Source organism: Triturus cristatus, chromosome 6 (genome assembly GCF_964204655.1).
Source record: "Triturus cristatus chromosome 6, aTriCri1.1, whole genome shotgun sequence".
Taxonomy (NCBI): domain Eukaryota; kingdom Metazoa; phylum Chordata; class Amphibia; order Caudata; family Salamandridae; genus Triturus; species Triturus cristatus.
In genome coordinates this window covers 376198225-376220554 of record NC_140589.1, presented here as the reverse complement: position 1 = coordinate 376220554, position 22330 = coordinate 376198225, and the positions used below count along the sequence as shown (strand labels likewise).

The following is a 22330-nucleotide window of genomic DNA, read 5'->3' as shown; positions in this document are numbered from 1 at the left end:
AGGACTTCAGACTTTTTTAAAAAACAACTGAAAACCTTCCTTTTTCATCAGCCGATTTAAATTCTTCGCTCCACCAGGTCACGGTTACTGTGCACGCCAGGACACTCTTGAGTATTTGTGCGCGGTATAAATCCACTATAACATAACATAACATATGCTGCCACCACTGCACTGCACGCATGAATCCATGACATAAGCAGTAGTCCTCTGCGTCTACTGAGAACATGCATGCTTCACCCTTACAAGCCCAGGACAAATCCAAGACGAGACTAGTCAAAGGCAGGCTGAGCCCTTAATGTGCATGCAAGATTAGCACGAGGCTGGGGAGCAAAAATCCAAACCGGGATACCAGGTATTCACAGTTGGGCATGGAGGACAGGAGACATTATGCACGGGACATTGTCGTCCCAACAATGGCCTTGCTCAAAATTATCATGGATTACAAAGTAATTCTGTGTCACACAAGTAGCCAGTAAGGGGATCTAGAGATGGTCCTAATATGGTACCACCTGGAACAATCTGCCAGAAGGCAAGCTGCTGGATTTTGAACAAGTTGAAGACCTTGAATCAGTTTGTTAAAAGAAGCCAAGTAGACTTAATTAGCAAAGTACATTCCCTTTTAAAACGTTAATGAGAGTGGTGTAGTCAATGGTGTTGAATGCTGCAGAGGTCCAAAAGGGCAAGGGTGCCGACACAACAGTCCTCCACCGGTATTCAAAGGTTATCTATAACTGAGACCTCCAAGACCTCTGTGTTATGACCAGACCTAAAGCCTTCCTGAAAGATATCTTGTAACTTATTCTCTTTACCTTACTCACCTACCCTGACACTCAATAACACTCATTTGAACATTCATCACTCACTTACTCCCATGCTGTTAGAAATTGGGTTGTTGGTTGACTGGGTATGAGCCCTGGTCAAGCAAAAACCACAATCCTAGTTAGGGTAAGAGGCGGGCAAACCCTCATTTAACCTGTGCTCACCCTCTGGTAGCTTGGCAGAGAGCAGTCAGGCTAAACTAAGAGGCAACATGTAAATTATTTGTGCAACACTCAAACATTAAATCAGTGAAAACACCACACAAAAAGATCCCACACCAGGTTTAGAAAAAATGAGTAGACTTTAATAAATAAAACAAAACCTAAACAACAAAAATCCAATTAGTAGAACTGGAGTTATCGAATTTTAAAGTTTATAGTGAAAAATAGCACCAATAAGTACAAAGCTCTATAAAGGGATATCTGGTTGCAAATTCAGGCAGACTGCGGTAGAGCGTGTGCCAGCTACAGGTACCTAGATAGGCCAGCTGAACAAAGTACCTTAAATCCTGGTTACGAAACGTTGCTTGGAGCCACATCAAAGGTGCATCGTGCAGCAGAGGTGATGCGTCAGTTCCGAGATGCTGCAAGGCTGCTGATGCCTCGACATTAAGGATCCTGTCGATGGGGCTTGCGATGTGAAGTCCATTGTTAAGGGTGTGAGGTGAAGCAGAGGCGATGCGTCGATTCTGATGAGCGGTGAAGCTGGAAAGCAGAGTTTCTGCAGCATCGCAGAGGCTGCCGTGGATGTGGGGTGTGAGGAGCTTGAGACAGGAAAAGCGCTGCGCAGTGGTGGTTCCGAAGGTGATGCGTCGGTCCCAGACACTAAAGGTGGAGGTGATGTGAGTCTTTTGCAACAGGTCCAATCCACACAACAGCTGCGATGCATCAGTTCCGCTTGGGGATGCATCGCTCAGCAGGGAAGATGCGTCAGTTTCACTGGCAAGCACCTAAGGCCCACTTTCTAGACACTGGCAGCACTTTGATGGATAGACTCACAGAAGGCAGAGTCCATGTTCAGGGGTTGGAAGCATATTAGATCAGGAGGCTGTTCAACTAGCCCTTGAAGTCACTCTGGGGTCAAGTATTGCAAGTCCAGGCTTTCAAACACTAGCAGGAGGGCAGCAGGTCAGCAGGTCAGCTCAGCAAAGCAGGAGTCCACCAGGGTAGCAATCCAGTAGAGTGGCAGTCCTTCAGCAGAACTGCAGTCCTTCTTCCTGGCAGAGTATCCACAGTTTCAGATGTGTACTGAAGTGGTGGTGTCTGAGGTTCAGTACTTATACCCAGTAGCAGCTGCTCTTCAGTACAAATGGTGGGCGAGGGTATGTAACACAATAAAATTAAAATACACTTAGCTGCCATTGCCGGTCACCATCTCAGGGTTCTTCTGCTCCGGTCCTGACTCCGATTACCCATGGGCTGGTGCAAACTGCACAGGTTCCTAGATGCCAATCAAGACTCTGCTCTCATACTGGTAATACACTATGGGGCATATTCTCAAGGACCTATCGCCGAGTTATCGACACTTCATCGCAGCCAAAGTCGCGATAAATGTATCACCTCATTCACAAGCTGGTGCAAATAGTCGATATCACCATTTTTCCATCGATAGCATCCTCAAAAAACATCACCACAGATGACACCGGCAACTATCGCTAATGAGATGCAGAGTAGGCGTTCCCGAGCAAAAAGCTGTGACAACACCACTCCGCAACATTATCAACGACCAGCCAAATAGGCGATAAGATCACAAAACATGCGATAAGGTGCGTTAGCAGCAGGAAATTAACACCTGCTCTGACCTGGTGCAAAGCCGGACGACAACCTGCAGCATAAAGAGAGCCCAGCCCCCAGCCACCCCTGAAGAACAATAGATGCCATGGAGCTACTCATCATGCAGCTCGGAGCCCCAACAGGGCCACCACCCCTAGGACCGCCACCCTTCCGGACCGCCACCCCCCGAACCACCACAGAGGCAGCGCAGACAAAGACAGAAGACCTTCAGGAAATGCACCAGCCTCACAGACTTAACACCAGAGGATGTCATTGCACACTACAGGCTCAAAAGCACAACCATCCTCCGTATCCTGAACATCATTGCCCACAGGCTGATGGTACCAGCACAGCAGACAACCAACATCCCTCCCCAGACAAAGCTGCTGGCTGTGCTGCTCCTGTTGGCCTCTGGGACATTCCAACCAACAACCACCAGAGTCGGAGTCTCACAGCCAGCCCTATCCAAGTTCCTCAAACCTGTCCTGGATGCCACTATCAGCTTGGTACCCCAGTACCTATACTTCCCACACACTGCGCAGGAACAGCTGGAGACCAAGCAAGGCTTCTACGCCATAGCTGGCTTCCTGCATGTGTTTGGGGCAATTAACTGCACACATGTCCTACGTGTGCTGCCTGCCAACACTGCACACAATTACCGCAACAGAAAGCACACACATTCCATCAATGTGCAGGCAATAGTGGACCACCAGGGACTCTTCACCAATGTCGTCGCCAACTACCCAGGCAGTGTGCATGACTCATACATGTTCCGACAGTCCATCATCAACCGGCACTTCCAGGATGGCACCTACGGAAATGCAGTGCTCATTGGTAAGTACCAAATGAACACACCACAAACCTCCAATCCACAATCATGCAACTCACAACTCTGGCAATGCACACATTACAAACCCACATACAACATGGCAAACAACATGCCCACCCACCAGACACGACAGCACAACTTACTGTGGCAACCTGGGCTAGCCATGTACATGAGCCACCAACGTCATGGCACATCAGCCACACACCAGCGGAATGTGGAGGTAGGTGGCAACCAGGCATGCGCGAAGGAGGCAAATGGCTCATGAATGAGAATGCACACATTGCCAAGTGTGGCATAGATGTGCTGGACAGACTGCAGTATGCAGACCATAGACATATCCATGTTGACATATAATGTTGATGTTGGTAGTGTTGTGGACAGTGGACGCAACCATATCACCCCAGCCAGTGGGGAAGATCACGGAAATGTAGCTTGTTAAGTCCCGCCGTAAACATGTGCGGAGTGGGCTTGCCCGGCGTACACCAGGCTAGCGTAGGGGTGTGAATAAAAAGCACGTAGTCCTGGGCGTGGTTCTCTTCCGGAATGGCAAACGTGTCTGCCAGGACGCTTCTCACCCCGCCACGAGGCCGACCCCGTGTGCCGTGGTGCCTGTGATCCTGTGCACCTGCCGCAGCCCGGGCCGCTGCTCCCCAAACCAGTCTCGTCTGCCCCTGCGCATCCAAGCCTCACTGCTCATCTGCCGACACCGGTGTGTCTCCAAGAGTGCCCACCACGTGCCTGTGCTAGCTCCAAGCCAGAGACCCGCGACCTTGGCAGCCTCCTCAGACCATCGCAGCCTCAGCAAGCAAGGCCCGCAGTACTCCTTTCCCATTGACGCACTCCACCAGCATACACAGCAGACAAGTAGGTTACACATTTGGAACTGAGTCTTGATTACACAATGGCAGAGTACATTTTCATGTTACAGCAAACAAATGATGGACGGAATGCTGACAATGCAAACATTCTCCTCCAGTCAAAAGATCTGGGTTAAATCCATCGTTCTTTTGCCCACTACGCCACCCCAATTTGGATCCTGCCATATGCAAATCAGTCTTGACCCTGTGCCCAATGGGAACAGTCCAGACCGAACTGCCAGGCCAGGTTCTCCCTGGACCGGAAACAAGCATCTTGGGACCGGTTTCAGGGTATGTCACCCTTCTTCAGCCAGGCTAGGTTGAATCCAGTGGCACAGTGAGCAAGGGACCCACGTCTGGGCATACCCATTCCACTTAGGGCGAAAAGTGTTACAGCAAACACATGATGGACGGAATGCTGACAATGCAAACATTCTCCCCCAGTCAAAAGATCTGGTTTAAATCCATCATTCTTTTCTCCCACTACGCCACCCCAGTTTGGACCCAGCCATATGCAAATCAGTCTTGACCCTGTGCCCCATGGGAACAGTCCATCCCAAACTGCCAGGCCAGGTCCTCCCTGGACCGGAAACAAGCATCCTGGGACCGGTTTCAGGGTATGTCACCCTTCTTCAGCCAGGCTAGCTTGAATACAGTGGCACAGTGAACAAGGGAGCCACGTTTGGGCATACCCATCCAACTTAGGGCGAAAGGTGTTACAGCAAACAAATGCTCACCATGTGCAATGTTGCTATGTAGCATGCCCACGGAGTGCGGCCTCGACCGAGGGGTACATGAGGGTGAGCAAGCCCGCTCGGGGTCCGGGATCATACATGCCAACTGTTGTTTGTTTCGCTATTTCCGCAGCATAAGCCAAAGGTCTACCCTCAGCCGCAGGGCGAGTTCAGCCAGGCATGAACTCTACATCTGTGTCCGCCCTGTCCTTACCATAGGCCTACACACACGTGGCCACACACCTTCAGCGCACAACATCACTGTGAAGTTGTCAGGCTTGTCGACATGCGCAGACGGGCATGACAATGGCGCACCATAGGGGTGCAAGTGATGCAACTGCGCTTCGCACACTAGTGAATAGGCTCCGGGGGAGGGAGGAGTAGCAGTGGGGCTACGTAATACACATTGATGCCGCTCATTTTCAACAAGCAGTACATGTCATACAGGAATCACAAAGTCACACATATCACATACCAATGAACCAGTGAGCCTGCCAACACATCATGCAGAACCAACTATTGACTCATGTCTCTCTGCACTATCCCAGGTGACCATGGATATGCACTCTGCACTTGGATGAAGACACCCCTCCGAGCCCCGAACAAACAGCCCCCGAGGCAGTACAACGAGCCCACAAATGCACCAGGGGCATCGTGAAACGCACATTTGGCATGTTGAAGGTGGAAGGCTGCTGTACAGCCCAGACATTGTGTGCAAGTTGATTGTTGCATGTTGTGTGTTGCACAACATATGTGTACGCAGCAAGGCACCATGGATACCAGTTCCAGAGGCATCGGACGATGATGATGAAGATGAGGCAGGTGGACCACACCCCACTGCAGCCGCAGCAGGAATAGCCCACAGGGACATCATCATTGCAAATTTCTTCAGATGAGAACGTCACATTGTGACAGTCCTTGGCAATCATGGGACAGTATAGTACAATCACAGGCACAGCATGTGCAAATAAATGCATTCCAAAATGACATTCCCTAAGTGCATGTCACTCATCTGTACAGGCACATCACTCAGACAAGTGTGAGTGCGACATGTGTTGTAAACGTTTTTATGATGTGTTCATGGATGGTGGGTGTATCACCTCTGTGCAGAGAGGCTGTTTGGGGTGTCATGTATTTGAACTGCCAGTTCTGTGTGTCACAAGATCATTCCATTGTGGATGCCATTTGTGACCTACAGTTGACAACAGGGCTCCTTTTGGGGTCAGTTATGTACCACCATGATGCAGGGATGCCCCCTGTGACTCACATTCCACAACATGGGCAACATGTACGTAAGCGGGAGTCACTGCCCCTACATTCGTCCACGCTGTCATAATTGATTGATCATGACACGTCTGTGTGCAGGAGGGGTTGCTTGTCCCTCTGCAATGTGAAGGGGAGTTGCGGTTTCACTGTGTGTTCCATGCATGTGTCTGCATTGGCTCAGTCTATATGCAGACTGCATGTCAATGTACATTGTGACTGTGAGGAGATGCCTATGTGATGCGGGACAATGGTCATTTGTTCTACGTCACGGAAGTGGGGTTGTGCTCGTACATTGTCATCTCACTGTTTTTGTACTCTGCTTCTATGGTGCATTATCCCGCATGACGCGTGGGAATTGCAGGCCTATCTCTGGTTATCGCTGATTTTTGTATCGCAATTGGCCTCATCGCTACTATTTTCGCGTTGGTGTTTCGCATTTTTGCCGAGTCGCGTTGATTTTAGCGTGGCCGTATGGTGCGTTGTCGTGGGACTATCGCATGGCGTCGCTGTTAGAAATGGGGATCTCTAGTTAGCAATGGCTGGCCAAAGTCCAAATAGGGACCCTTCTTCCTAAGGCAGAGTAAGAGAGCTACACCCTTTGATAACCCCTGCTCAACCCTGTGGTAACGTAGCACGAGCAGCTAGGCTTATCTCAGTGGCAGTGTGTGAAGCATTTATGACCATACACAGTAACACAGTGAAGAACACTACAAAGGGACACCACAGAAGTAGTTATAAAAAATAAGTGTCTTTATATATAGACTTAAGACAAGACCAATAACGGTAAATAAACACAATACTGTAAAATAGGATTACTCTTGAAATGCTGCAAAAATAGTTCAAAGTGTGGAAAGAGGAGTTCAGTTCAAAGCAGTGGTCTCTGCGACCCTTTTAACTACAAAGTACCTGGATTTCGTAGCAAAACCAACAAAATGTCGCAAAGAAGCTGTAGCGATGATTTTCTGCATGCGAGGCCGGCGATGCGATGAATCCTTGCCGCGAGGGAGGAGACGATGTGCCGATCTGCTAATGCGTGCGGTGACAAGGCAACAAACTTCTGCACGCAAGGCCGTTGATGCGATGACGCCTTGCCGCGAGGGAGGAGACGAGGCGACGATCCTGTTGCGTGTTCGATCGGGTTGCGATGCGAAGAAATGGCGCTCCGCAAGGAAGCGATGATCCTGATGCGATGCGATGAAAATGGCAGACGCCCGGCGTCCGCGCTGCGATGTCGTGATGCGATGATCTCGAAGCGATGATCTGTGGGGTTAGCGAACTTGACAGCCCGCAACTGTGCGATGCGATGATCTTCGGATTTAGTGAGCGCTTGGCAGCACGCAAACGTGCGATGTGATGATCTTTGGTTGTGAGCACTCAGCGGCAGCAGCGCAACGGCTTTTCCGTTGCTGCGGCGGCTCGGAAACGGGCGTTAGCGACAATTTCAGCACTCTCTTCTCTGTAGTAGAACTAGAGGCCCTGGAACTCACAGGAGCCTCACCTGCAGATAGAAATCCTCGCTGTGAGGGATCAGGAGGCTGGTGGTGAAGTCTGATGTGCCTGAGACTTCAACAGGAGGCTTGCTCTCTCCTAGCCCTTGGGTGATTGCTGTAGCAAGATAAATAAAAGTTCTCTCAAAGTCCTTTTCCCTCTTCTATCAAGTCCAATGGTAACCACTGCAGGCCAATCCAAGAAACAGCACACAAGCACAAGGATAGTCACCTCCTGCAGATTCCTTCAGTTACATGGACAGAGGTTCGTCTTGATGTCCAGGAGCAATACCAATTGTAGGGTTTTCAGCACAGATATTTATACCCCAAAAGTCTTTGTTCTCAGAAGCTACAAGTCACTGAACCCAGCCAGAACCAGTTCTGCTCAGTCCTGGAGCACTTTGTTTACCAGGCTGCATCATTCCTTATAGAAAGAGGGGGTCTGCTATCAGACACACAGTAGGAGGTGGAGCCAGCATTCACCTTGCCAGGCACAGCCCTATTCAGGTCTAGGAGCTACCCCTCCCCTTACTCCAATGCAGATCTCTCTATTCAACCCAGGTCTGACTCACCCTGCCCTGTCCTTCTAAAACCAGACAGCCAATACACATAACAGCAGAGCACACTGGAAGGCTTAGGCTAGAAAATACCTACTTTCTAAAAGTGGTATTTTCAAACACAGAATATCAAAAGAACCTTCACTAAAAGATGTATTTTAATATTCTGAGCTCAGGCATACTAAATTCCTTTTTCTACCATGTTCCTTGGGTCAGTTAGGACTATAGAATGTAATAGTCAAACTGCCCATTGTGGCCTATGGAGAACAGGTAGCTTTACAGTAGTGAAAAACGAAATTGGTTGTAATTCACTACCAGGACATGCTACACACACCAAGGCATGTCCTACCTTACACATACAATGCACCGTACCATAGGGGTGGCTTACATGATGCCAAGGGAAGGTTCAGGGGCTGGGAGGTGGGTGCACTTCACAGCCAAGATGGCAGTTCTGGACTGCACACAGTCTCTGCAGTGGCAGGTCTGGGACACACTTTACAAGCTGCTTCTGTGGGTGGCGCAAACCAGCGCTGCAGGCCCACCAGCAACATTTGGTTTACCAGACCTGGGCACACACAGGCCACGCTACTAGGGACTAACAGGTAAACCAAATAAGCCAATCATGGATATACCAATTCACATGTCATATTTACACTGGGAGCATTCGTGCTGTTGCACTGAATGGCAGTGGCACAGCGCCCAGAGCATCTAACACCAGCAAAAACAGAGGAGACAACAGCGAAAAATGGAAGGGAGACCCACGCCAATGGTGCCAGGTCTAACAGTCACCAGCTGGGAATACCACGTCAACACAGAGTTATTTTCCCACCATGGGCTGCGATATGAAGAGTTGCGTTAATCTAATTTTGCGATGGTTATCACAAGTTCTTGAGAATATCCCCCTACGAGAACAGTGCTGTGACTGGTCTGAGCAGGCTGGTTTTGCGCTAGCTCAGGTCCTTGGAGCCTGTGTCTCTTCTCCAACTGGTGTGCAGCACAGCTCGGGTGGAGAGAGATCTAAGTGTGCATGACAGTTTGGCCGGCCTTAGACAGCCGGCCATACCGTCATGCACACTTAGTGTGCACTACGCCTTCCCTATCATCATGGCCCCGACCACACTTGGTTGGCTCTACTGAGCACGGAAAGAAAAATAAAATGATAATAAAATGGTTTTATTTTCATTTTGTTTTTCCTGTTTCCCTCAGCTGGCTCTCAGCAGGGGGAGGGATGTTCCTCCACCATAGCAGAGGAGCCGCTGCTGTTTATACTCAGTGGTGCCTTTGAAGTGGGGGGACTTCAAAGACATGCCTATGCCTCCCCTCCTACTCTGCCTCCAGACTCACTCGCAGCCCTTTGTGTGTGGACAGGACACAGTTTATTCAGGTGTAGGTAAGGCTGTGCCCAGCTCCTCCCTCCCATCCTTCCAGAGATGGCCCATAGAGACACCTAAGCTCCCATTGTTTGTGGCGTTCTAGGCGGAATACATAAAGTCCAACTGGCAACTACATCCAGTCATGTAATCAGAGACAGAATACAGGCACCAAATGGCTAAAGCAAGAACATGCAAGCTTTCGAAATGTGACATTTTCTGAATTATCATTTAAAATCTGACTTCTCCATAAATTAAGATTTTAAATTAAGATTCCAGAGACACCAAATTTGAATCAGTTATATCTTCTAATTTGGAAATTACGCTCATAAAATGTAATAAGGTACAGTGGTGGCTAGTAAACTTCCAAACCTGCTTTTTAGGTCTCGCCTAGCGTTGCAGCGCGAATGCGCTGCCATCGCTTTGCGAGGCATGCAGTATACACTATAGTGTGGAAGCTTTGTGGATGCTCCGCCCACACTCCGGCCAATCTTCTTTATTGGCGTAGGTCCTAAATGCTGCCTTTCGATTGGTTTTAAGCTTGTTAGTCCCTCCCCATAACAGCCATGTCAGTCATTTGTGTCCATCCACGACTTCTGGCCCCTTCACAGCACAGACTACTTTCTTCCTGTGCCCCCTCTCCCGCAGTCCGATGCCTTCTTGCTGCCGCCCCCCCTCGTGCCTTGTTGCCCGCACGCATTGCTATGTGGAATGCAATAAGTCTTGTGTAAATACGAGTCCTATTGCATTGCCAATGCTTGTTGGTATTACTTTAATGTGTTTTATGTAGTGCTTTAGGGTCACAACATTATATAACCTACCCTGTAGATGTAGATATCCATGGTTCAGCAATTAGACGAAAGAAAATGTAGGCTCTCCAGCTTTCCCTTATTCGCCGCACCAATGTCAGTGCCAACAGAGCCCACAAGAAGGCAGCAGAGCTCCAAACAAAATGACTTTGCAACAATTTATTTCTAAGACAATCAAACTGTCCATTTCAGAACCATCATTTGCATGTACGCTGCAGAATATGAAAATTCTCTATTTCCATACATGTGGGCTAAGTAAAATTCAGCAATCCAACACACTTAAGAACTGATTTCAGACATTTTCAATTGTGTGCCCCCAGGGAGTATTGTCTTCTTGTTCCGATCACGATATTGCCTCAAGAGCAAAGGTTTATCCATTCGTTAAAAAGAGCGGCTTAAGTGTTTTTTATACTGGAAAATAAGCATCCGGGATTTATTTAAAAAAAATCTGAGATTTAAGTACTCGAACATTCCTTGCAGAGTACAAACATGTCCCCTACCTCTCCTGGCCCAACCAGTCTGCTGTATGTGACAATCTCTTGAGGCTCCCAGACATTTCCCAGGTCACAGCGTGGGCAAGAAGATGTACTCTGCAGGAGGAAGAGAGGCTCTGCTGCAGGGTGAACCGTGCGCAGCTTGTTCTAAAACCCACAGCATAGCAAATATGCAGTTAGTATGTTTTAAAAATGACTTAAAAGGTTTCTCTTTGCTACAGAGTACATGCAGTTCTCTTAGTTTATTGACTCGTTCAAGTAAGTGAATTGTGTAGCTATGGTGCGCCAGACCGCTGGACTGCTCAATTCACTGGTGTTACATTTTGAAATAATACAGCCTGCTGTGACCGCTGTGTGTATCTCCCAGCCTCTCCTGAGGCTTGCCCAGCACCATGCTGCCATGACACTACTAACTGCGCCAGCCGGAGTCCGCGAGTCAGCTGACTCTAATTAATGTACGCTAAAGGCCCGAGGCTGCTGGGCACTGTGTTAGGGCCTCTCACACCCTGTTAGGTGGTTCTGCAGTATAAACGCAAGTCCTTGCTCCTATTAGTGTTAATTCTTAGCGGAGCCATGTGACCTGCTTTCTAGCTGTCTGCTTTCTCTTTTTTTTCCTAGTGGTGACATCTGAGGCTAATATTAGTAGTTACTTCACAAGTCTTACTTTCCTGCTTACTGCATTCGCTTATGAATAAGGTGGCCCCTACAGTGACAGCTTTACCAACTTAGATCACCCTACTACAAGTGAAAAACCTTTTCCCATCACATTATTTTTTTTTGCATGGCCTCGTCTTGGATAACAAACACCACCTGGTAAAAGTGATTTGTTTTATTCTCCTTATTTTACCATGCTCCTTTTCTTTTCTTTTTGTCTAATTGGCATTGCTTCTGCCTTTTTATTCTTATTAATCAATACATTATGCCAACTGAAATTCACATATGTATTATATTATCAGCATTGTACAAGAGAAGCAATAAAATAAAACACATACTTCCTATCACTTTTATGAAATATTTAAGTAAACAAGACGCAGTGTCAAGAACATGGTCTTTAATGCTATGTCATGAGAAGTGATGCTCGCCCTCGTTCATATCTGCCAAGGTTTCAGATTGCTATGTATGATATTTTTATAATTTCGTTGTAGTTATGACTCAGCCACCTCATGAATTTGAAGCAGTTTTAAGATCTTAGAGTTTCTCGTTGCTCAAATGGGTCAGATTTCTGATATTTATGTTTCCCTCATCTTTTATTGGTTGATTTTGCTGGCGCGAAAAGTGCCACTCATAGTGGTTCTAATGACATTCTACCATAGGGGTGGCTTACATGATGCCAAGGGAAGGTTCAGGGACTGAGAGGTGGGTGCACTTCACAGCCAAGATGGCAGTTCTAGACTGCACACAGTCTCTGCAGTGGCAGGTCTGGGACACACTTTACAAGCTGCTTCTGTGGGTGGCGCAAACCAGCGCTGCAGGCCCACCAGCAGCATTTGGTTTACCAGACCTGGGCACACACAGGCCACGCTACTAGGGACTAACAGGTAAACCAAATAAGCCAATCATGGATATACCAATTCACATGTCATATTTACACTGGGAGCATTCGTGCTGTGGCACTGAATGGCAGTGGCACAGCGCCCAGAGCATCTAACACCAGCAAAAACAGAGGAGACAACAGCAAAAAATGGAAGGGAGACCCACGCCAATGGTGCCAGGTCTAACAGTCACCAGCTGGGAATACCACGTTAACACAGAGTTATTTTCCCACCATGGGCTGCGATATGAAGAGTTGCGTTAATCTAATTTTGCGATGGTTATCACAAGTTCTTGAGAATATCCCCCTATGAGAACAGTGCTGTGACTGGTCTGAGCAGGCTGGTTTTATGCTAGCTCAGGTCCTTGGAGCCTGTGTTTCTTCTCCAACCGATGTGCAGCACAGCTCGGGTGGAGAGAGATCTAAGTGCGCATGACAGTTTGGCCGGCCTTAGACAGCCGGCCATACCGTCATGCACACTTAGTGTGCACTACTCCTTCCCTATCATCATGGCCCCGCCCACACTTGGTTGGCTCTACTGAGCACGGAAAGAAAAATAAAATGATAATAAAATGGTTTTATTTTCATTTTGTTTTTCCTGTTTCCCTCAGCTGGCTCTCAGCAGGGCAGGGGGAGGGATGTTCCTCCACCATAGCAGAGGATCCGCTGCTGTTTATACTCAGTGGTGCCTTTGAAGTGGGGGGATTTCAAAGACATGCCTATGACTCCCCTCCTACTCTGCCTCCAGACTCACTCGCAGCTCTTTGTGTGTGGACAGGACACAGTTTATTCAGGTGTAGGTAAGGCTGTGCCCAGCTCCTCCCTCCCATCCTTCCAGAGATGGCCCATTGAGACACCTAAGCTCCCATTGTTTGTGGCGTTCTAGGCGGAATACATAAAGTCCAAGTGGCAACTACACCCAGTCATGTGATCAGAGACAGAATACAGGCACCAAATGGCTAAAGCAAGAACCTGCAAACTTTCAAAATGTGAAATTTTCAGAATTATCATTTAAAATCTGACTTCTCCATAAATTAAGATTTTAAATTAAGATTCCAGAGACACCAAATTTGAATCAGTTATATCTTCTAATTTGGAAATTACGTTCATAAAATGTAATAAGGTACAGTGGTGGCTAGTAAACTTCCAAACCTGCTTTTTAGGTCTCGCCTAGCGTTGCAGCGCGAATGTGCTGCCATCGCTTTCCGAGGCATGCAGTATACACTATAGTGTGGAAGCTTTGTGGATGCTCCGCCCACAATCCGGCCAATCTTCTTTATTGGCGTAGGTCCTAAATGCTGCCTTTCGATTGGTTTTAAGCTTGTTAGTCCTACCCTATAACAGCAATGTCAGTCATTTATGTCCAGCCACGACTACTGGTCCCTTCACAGCACAGACTACTTTCTTCCTGTGCCCCCCCTCCCGCAGTCCGATGCCTTCTTGCTGCCGCCCCCCCCTCGTGCCTTGTTGCCCGCACGCATTGCTATGTGGAATGCAATAGGTCTTGTGTAAATACGAGTCCTATTGCATTGCCAATGCTTGTTGTTATTACTCTAATGTGTTTTATGTAGTGCTTTAGGGTCACAACATTATATAACCTACCCTGTAGATGTAGATATCCACGGTTCAGCAATTAGACGAAAGAAAATGTAGGCTCTCTGGCTTCCCCTTTTTCGTCGCACCAATGTCAGTGCCAACAGAGCCCACAAGAGGGCAGCAGAGCTCCAAACAAAATGACTTTGCAGCAATTTATTTCTAAGACAATCAAACTGTCCATTTCAGAACCATCATTTGCATGTACACTGCAGAATATGAAAATTCTCTATTTCCATACATGTGGGCTAAGTAAAATTCAGCAATCCAACACACTTAAGAACTGATTTCAGACATTTTCAATTGTGCGCCCCCAGGGAGTATTGTCTTCTTGTTACGATCACGATATTGCTTCAAGAGCAAAGGATTATCCATTCGTTAAAAAGAGCGGCTTAAGTGTTTTTTACACTGGAAAATAAGCATCCGGGATTTATTTAAAAAAAATCTGAGATTTAAGTACTCGAACATTCCTTGCTGAGTACAAACATGTCCCCTACCTCTCCTGGCCCAACCAGTCTGCTGTATGTGACAATCTCTTGAGGCTCCCAGACATTTCCCAGGTCACAGCGTGGGCAAGAAGATGTACTCTGCAGGAGGAAGAGAGGCTCTGCTGCAGGGTGAACCGTGCGCAGCTTGTTCTAAAACCTACGGCATAGCAAATATGCAGTTAGTATGTTTTAAAAATGACTTAAAAGGTTTCTCTTTGCTACAGAGTACATGCAGTTCTCTTAGTTTATTGGCTCGTTCAAGTAAGTGAATTGTGTAGCTATGGTGCGCCAGACCCCTGGACTGCTCACTTCACTGGTGTTACATTTTGAAATAATACAGCCTGCTGTGACCGCTGTGTGTATCTCCCAGCCTCTCCTGAGGCTTGCCCAGCACCATGCTGTCATGACACTACTAACTGCGCCAGCCGGAGTCCGCGAGTCAGCTGACTCTAATTAATGTACGCTAAAGGTCCAAGGCTGCTGGGCACTGTGTTAGGGCCTCTCACACCCTGTTAGGTGGTTCTGCAGTATAAAAGCAAGTCCTTGCTCCTATTAGTGTTAATTCTTAGCGGAGCCATGTGACCTGCTTTCTAGCTGTCTGCTTTCTCTTTTTTTTCCTAGTGGTGACATCTGAGGCTAAAATTAGTAGTTACTTCACAAGTCTTACTTTCCTGCTTACAGCATTCGCTTATGAATAAGGTGGCCCCTTCAGTGACAGCTTTACCAACTTAGATCACCCTACTACAAGTGAAAAACCTTTTCCCATCACATTATTTTTTTTTGCATGGCCTCGTCCTGGATAACAAACACCACCTGGTAAAAGTGATTTGTTTTATTCTCCTTATTTTACCATGCTCCTTTTCTTTTATTTTTGTCTAATTGGCATTGCTTCTGCCTTTTTATTCTTATTAATCAATACATTATGTCAACTAAATTCACAAATGTATTATATTATCAGCATTGTACAAGAGAAGCAATAAAATAGCAATAGAATAAAACACATACTTCCTATCACTTTTATGAAATATTTAAGTAAACAAGATGCGGTGTCAAGAACATGGTCTTTAATGCTATGTCATGTGAAGTGATGCTCGCCCTCGTTCATATCTGCCAAGGTTTCAGATTGCTATATATGATATTTTTATAATTTCGTTGTAGTTATGACTCAGCCACCTCATGAATTTGAAGCAGTTTTAAGATCTTAGAGTTTCTCGTTGCTCAAATGGGTCAGATTTCTGATATTTATGTTTCCCTCATCTTTTGTTGGTTGATTTTGCTGGCGAGAAAAGTGTCACTCATAGTGGTTCTAATGACACTCTGCCATAGGGGTGGCTTACATGATGCCAAGGGAAGGTTCGGGGGCTGGGAGGTGGGTGCACTTCACAGCCAAGATGGCAGTTCTGGACTGCACACAGTCTCTGCAGTGGCATGTCTGGGACACACTTTACAAGCTGCTTCTGTGGGTGGCGCAAACCAGCGCTGCAGGCCCACCAGCAGCATTTGGTTTACCAGACCTGGGCACACACAGGCCACGCTACTAGGGACTAACAGGTAAACCAAATAAGCCAATCATGGATATACCAATTCACATGTCAGATTTACACTGGGAGCATTCGTGCTGTTTACACAGAAATTATGAAAATGTCACACATAGCAATCTAAAACCTTGGCAGCTATGCTCTCAGGTAATTTCCCCGTTTCCTGCCTCGTGTTTCAGCTGCTCGGTGTTTCTCCCACCGGGACTCCGGAGCAGTAAACCCCGAGCCCTGCAGCTCACAAGGAACTTCACTTCTATTACAGTCCATTAAAGGAGCAAGTTGGTCAGAGCACGAGCCCGAAGCACTTCCACATGCGGGGTGCGGGAGCCTGCGAGTGGAATGTGAATAGGAAAGCACTGCGCCACAGTGGGATGAGTGCTGTGTGCATCTTCGAAGGAAAAGTATTTTTCAGATGCGTCAGTGCTTAATTTGTCAAATAATGAGTACCGGTGCCCAAAGCTCTGCTCAGAAGCCCTATTAAATAAATGTTGGCGGGCCGAATACCAGGGCTCTCTAGAATTGAAACCACCCCAGGCCTCTTTAATCCAGTACCTAACAACCTTGGCTCGTTTATTCCTCTTGCTGGTTCCTGCTATCTCCGTTTGTGACGGTACTTAAGTCTTTCTCATCCTCCTTCTTTCCCCTTTGTGTGTTTAGGTCGAGCATTCGAGACCTCTTGTATATACTTTATTATATACTTATTATATACTTATATGTGTATGTACTATGTGGGCTCTGGAGATAAGCACTAGGACTTGTCTGCTTCCGCTTAAGGACTTTTTTTTCTGTTCAACTGCCTCTATTTGTCTTGATAGAAAACGACCAGCAGAGGTCAGTAAAATACCAGAATCACTTTAGCATGCTCTAGATTCCAGTCCATAGAAATTGGCTCCCACGAGCACCCGTAGACAAAAATATTTTTTTCAAATTTTGTATTTTCAGTGATATGACCACCGAAGGCCCTGATTTTATATTAAAAACAGAGCTTTGGACTATACCATTTCCCGCTGAAAGGCAATATTTCTCTCCTTGTGTTCCCATACCTGGCGTGTAACGCAGTTTGGTGCTTACTCTCCCTCCATTTTAAAGAATAGTAGATGTTCAGCACCCAGGCTAATGTGCTGCATAGCTAAATACATATAGGTTCCCAAAGGCAAGACAGATTGCATTGCAAATGCTTGATGGGGATGGGGACTGTTGCTACCACATAAACATAAACAAACAAGCCCTTCCATTCCTAACTGGCATTAAACTGAATGAAGGAAGGTAAAGAGACTGCAGTGCTGTGCTTAGGCCAGCTTGGAAGGTTTAAAATGGTATTGCACAAGCACTGTAGAGAAACAAGAAGCAGGGCCTGCTTGTACTGCTTCTTGCCACCAGCGAGTCCTCTGTCAGAAGGCAGGTCAGAGTCTTGTTAAAACTTAACTCACATTCACGCTGCATACTGCTGGTGTTACTAACTATTTGGGAAAAGATAGCATACAGTAGTAGCCCTGTAAGCCAGGATGGGAGCGGTAGCGGCCTGTCCCCTGCCACAGTGGAGGGTGGGGGCGGGCCTGGCCGGAGGAGGGAGGTGGGAAGGAAGGAGGATGGAGGTGGGGAGGGTTTAGGTGCAAAATAAAAACTTACCTTAACACTGCTGCCATCTCTAGCGCATCGGATCTTCCTGCTGCTGGCTCTGGGGCTGGGCACAGGCTCCCAGCCTGCCCTGCGACCAATCCTGAAGCTGCTTTGCATGAAAGCAGGTTCAGGATTGGCCTGAGCGTTAGCAGACTGGGAGCCTATGCCTGCTCTCTCCAGCCCCAGCAAAGCAGCTGAGGCTAGAGAGAGCTTCAATGTGCATGTGGGGTTTGGCCGGCCTGAGACGGCTGGCCAAACCCCTCATGCACAGTAAAAGGAGTGCCCACCACTCCCACACCAGCAGTGTCACCCCTTGGACCCACCCTGAAGACTCGTCAGAGTCCTGGGAGCAAGTCCAGGGGTTTAAAATAAAACAATAATATAGTGAGTTTAAAACCCATTTTTTAATTGTTTTTTTGTATTGGTGGTGGAAGGTGGGGCAGCGCTCCTCTGCCCTAATGGAGCGGCCCCCGGTGGATGGAGCACTTACTGCCTGAGAGAGTGACTCACTAAGTGCACTTCACATGCGAGACACTCCCAGAAGCAGGGAACACTGCTAATTTGCACTTCTGGCGAGCATCTACTTACTGCTGATTGGATGTTAGGAAGGTCAAGGGAGGAGTTGGTGAGTTCATCTTCTTGATGGACTCCTCCCCAGCACTCCCCAAAGCCTAACCAACAGCGAGGAGAAAGCAAAGGAAGGTGAAGTCAATGACTCTCCTCCAAGCCTGCACCACCTACTACTATCTTGACTATGCTTGTCTGTGCTGCCCCCAGATCTCTGAAACTTATGGCACTGAGTTCGGCCCTCCGTTGGCCAATGGAAAGCCCTACAAAGAAAAAGAACACACATCACAAGCCTGATGGAGCAGCCATTCCTTTGAATTATCTGCTAGTGTATTTCATTCTTCTCCTCTTCCTCTCCTCCTCTCCTCTGTGTGGCTGGGCACCGCCCCCTTCGCCCACATGTACCAACTGTCCCAGATAAGGTAATCTCAATGTTATCCTAAGGGAAATATAGGCCTTGCAGAAGTGAAAAAAGAATTTAAGAGTTTTTCACTCCCAGAATGTGTAAGACTTAAAAGTACATGTGCTGTATTTTAAATACATTGCATCCTGCCCCTGTGGCTGCTCCACTGCTAAGGCGGAGGAGCGTCACACCACTGCTCAAAAGGAAAAATAAAATGATAACATAACGTTATTAATAATTTTATTTTTCCTATTGCACTCAGTGGCGGGGCGGGGCTGGCCAGAGCAGGGGTAGGAGTGGTTTCCACTCCCTAAGTGCTCATGACTGTTTGACTGGCCCTCTTCACCTGGCCAAACTGTCATGCACACTTTGCATGTTCCCTACAGGCTGCATTACACACCCTGGTGAGGAACATGCACAGACTGCCTGTCCCCGTCTGGGCACAAACCATGTCGCTCAGACCAATAAGAATGCTGCATTGCAGCGTTGTGATTGGCTCAAGGCAGTCTGTGTGCCCTTGTGCTTCCTGCTGCTGGCCGGGACTGAAGACAGGAAGAAAGAAGATCAGGAGGACGAGGCCGGGGGAGAGGCGGCGGCCGGCCATTCCAGATAAATCCTTTTTTTCATTACCTCCCTCCCCCCTACTGCCCACCACCCCCGTCCAGTAGCAGCCGCTACTGTCCTGCCCTCTGGGTTGACAAGGGCCTATCTTAGGGGTGACTTATATGCATAAAAAGGGAAGGTTTGGGTCTGGCAAAAGGTTTATTTTGCCAGGTCGAAGAGGCAGTTTAAAACTGCACACACAGGCTCTGCAATGGCAGGCCTGAGCCATGGTTAGAGGGCTACTTAAGTGGGTTGCAAAAGCAGTGCTGCAGGCCCACCAGTCACATTTAATTTACAGGCCCTGGGCTCATGTATTACACTCTACTAGGGAATTATAAATAAATTAAATATGCCAATTTGGTTTGAGCCAATATTACTGTGTTTAGGGTAGAGAGCACATGCACTTTAGCACTGGTTAGCAGCGGTAAAGTACTCAAGAGACCAAAGGCCAACAAAATCGAATTCAGCAAAATTTAGGAGGAGGAAGGCAAAATGCTTGTGGGTGACCCTGCAGAATGGGCCATTTTCCAACAGATACTCACTCAGTTGTTCTCTTACATAATACTGATCTACGCACTTGCATATCCTGTCACATATTCATGCAACCAGACACTCAGTAATACAGTCAGTCAGACGCTTTTGTTCTCTGGCACACTCAGACCTCTTGCAACCACTGAAAATACTAACCTATCCACTCATTCATAGTAAAAGTATTGTAAGAGAAGTTCATAAATAAACATATGTTTTGATTGCAGTAATTTATCGGTACGCCCCAAAAGAAAAAGATTTTAAAGTTGGTCACCGTCTTGGATTGTTTTATCATAAACTTTAGGAAAACCTATTCCAAGATGGCCACCTGTGTGTGAATGCATGACGTCCATCTATGAAAATAAAAACATTGCCAAAGTCACTAAGTGTAAACCCCGGTGTCACAGGCAAAACGTATTACCTATGCAAATTCTTGTTTGTCAGGAAGGCCACAGAATGCCTCTCTCTTAGGAAGGGTAACTCTCGTGAGGTAAGAAGTCGGACAAGGAAGAACAGTCTAATCAAAATTGCAGGTAAGTACTCCAGCGTTACCCACTGTTCTGAGTGTCAGCATGATACTGGATGAAGACAACGGAGGCTTGTGTTGAATGTCCATGCTCAATATAATGACCATTTTTAATTCTAGAGTTGTTCTTCATTTAATGTAGGCGTAAAACCCTGTCGAATGCCTCATCATATGGTTAGAAGCCTGCTGTTGTTACAGTCTAACAGTTCTTCTGTGTGTGCACTACGTACTATTCTGGCATAAGGAGCACCCAGGCAGCACCTCCAAGCTATTTCTGGGGTACTAAATACCTAATGGACTTTGATTTTTTAATAACTGCTACCATGATACTATCATTATGATATTTATACGTTTTTTATTTTGTATTTTTTTTTGCATAATCTTTGTTTTATTGTTTGCGGACCAAAGGTTTACTTGTGTCTATTGTATGGGAGATTACTTGAATATCCAAATATATGAACTAAATATTTTCTCTTTAGCTGTGCTAAATTTCTTTTAAGTAGAGTTATGTGTGGTACGGCATTATTTTGGCTCTTATCAGACCCCCGTGGTGGCGCTGCTGTAATTGTTTATACATTCTTGTGTTTAGGAGTCAGTGACCCTCGGAGCTCATTATGAAGAGTGATCTGCTTCTCTCGTTGACTCTAATTAGCCTGGCCTTCCTGTCACGGCCAGGACCTGGATGTACTCAGCACATCCCCGAGGAGTCCTGCTCCGTTCAGATACTTGTTCCGGGCCTAAAAGGTACAGTACCACCCCCCGGGGAGCCTTGCTCTCTGTTTTCCTTTCCAGATTTGCAAATGTCTTTACTTCACCACTGAAATCACTTTCCAAGGAAAAGTGATTTTTTATTTTGTTTATCTACTTATTGTCTTATATAGATGGGAAATTCACCCGGAAATGGGTTTCTGAGAGCAGTTTAGTTAGAGTATATAACTACAATGGCAAGGTATGTGAAGAGTCTTGCTACAGAAAACCAGGTGATTTAAGAGAGCAGGCATGCATGTGCAGGGCTAAACGCCAAAAAGTGCAAATACGCGCATACAACAATCACAGCCACTTACCGCTGCTGATGAAAGAAGAAAGATGACCAAGCACAGTTTATTAATGATTAAAGCACAACACGGCGTTAAATTGAAACAAAAGCAGCAATAAATAACATTTAGTCATAGCAACTCTGAGCGCAATAGGATTACGAGGCACTGACCAGTCTAGAAGATAGTAAAAATAACAGGTGTGGTCTGATTAAGATGGTGACAAAGGGGCAAAGTCATTAGATCAGTAAAGCAGGTGTATGTTGACAGTGGCACTAAAAGAACATACAGTGAAAATAAACAAGGGTATGGAACGTCTGTCTGGCAGTGTTGGAGAATAACGTTTTAAAGAGGGAGTCACAGGGCATAGCATGAAAAGGAACAAGGTAAGAAGGGGACAGTAAGAAAGGGCACATTCAGAAGTATCACAGCACAGCTACATTCTGAACTGGTGGGAGATGCACGTAGTATTATTAAAGAAAAGACTGGAAAAGGAATTCAGGGTGAGGATGTATATTGTAAAGGGAGAAGAGGATTTTTGGAGGCTAGCCCCACCCCTGAATCAGAGCTCAACGGGTGACAAATAGAAGCAAACTGGGAAATTAAAACTTTAGGTGCAGATGTTTCACAAGGAGTGTTTTAAAAATTTCAACGAAGGGAGCATTCTCTAATTGGAAATGGGAGAATGTTCCAGATTATGGTAGTATTGTCAGAGAAAGATCTAAGGGACATGATGCGTTTCTTAACCACTTGACTATTAGGGATTTCCCCTGGTGCTGAACCATTTTTAGATGTTTGAGGCAGTTTTCACGCAAGCCATCATAACTTTTATCAACAAAAGATATCCAGGCCATTTTTCAACATTATGGGGCTCCTAAAGATACCCAGTCTTTGTGGATTTTAAT

At 46.7% G+C, this 22330-nt stretch overlaps 1 protein-coding gene across 4 annotated transcripts in view; it reads left to right on the top strand.

The window, feature by feature from the left end:
• Positions 1-22330, top strand: part of COLEC11 (collectin subfamily member 11) — a 417003-nt gene that overhangs the window by 80926 nt on the left and 313747 nt on the right. For all 4 annotated transcript variants that reach the window (XM_085610753.1, XM_085610755.1, XM_085610754.1 and 1 more), the window contains exon 2: positions 20981-21135. In XM_085610753.1, coding sequence (XP_085466879.1) covers positions 21006-21135 — 130 coding nt within the window. In that variant the 5' untranslated portion in view covers positions 20981-21005. The remainder of the gene's footprint in view (positions 1-20980; positions 21136-22330) is intronic.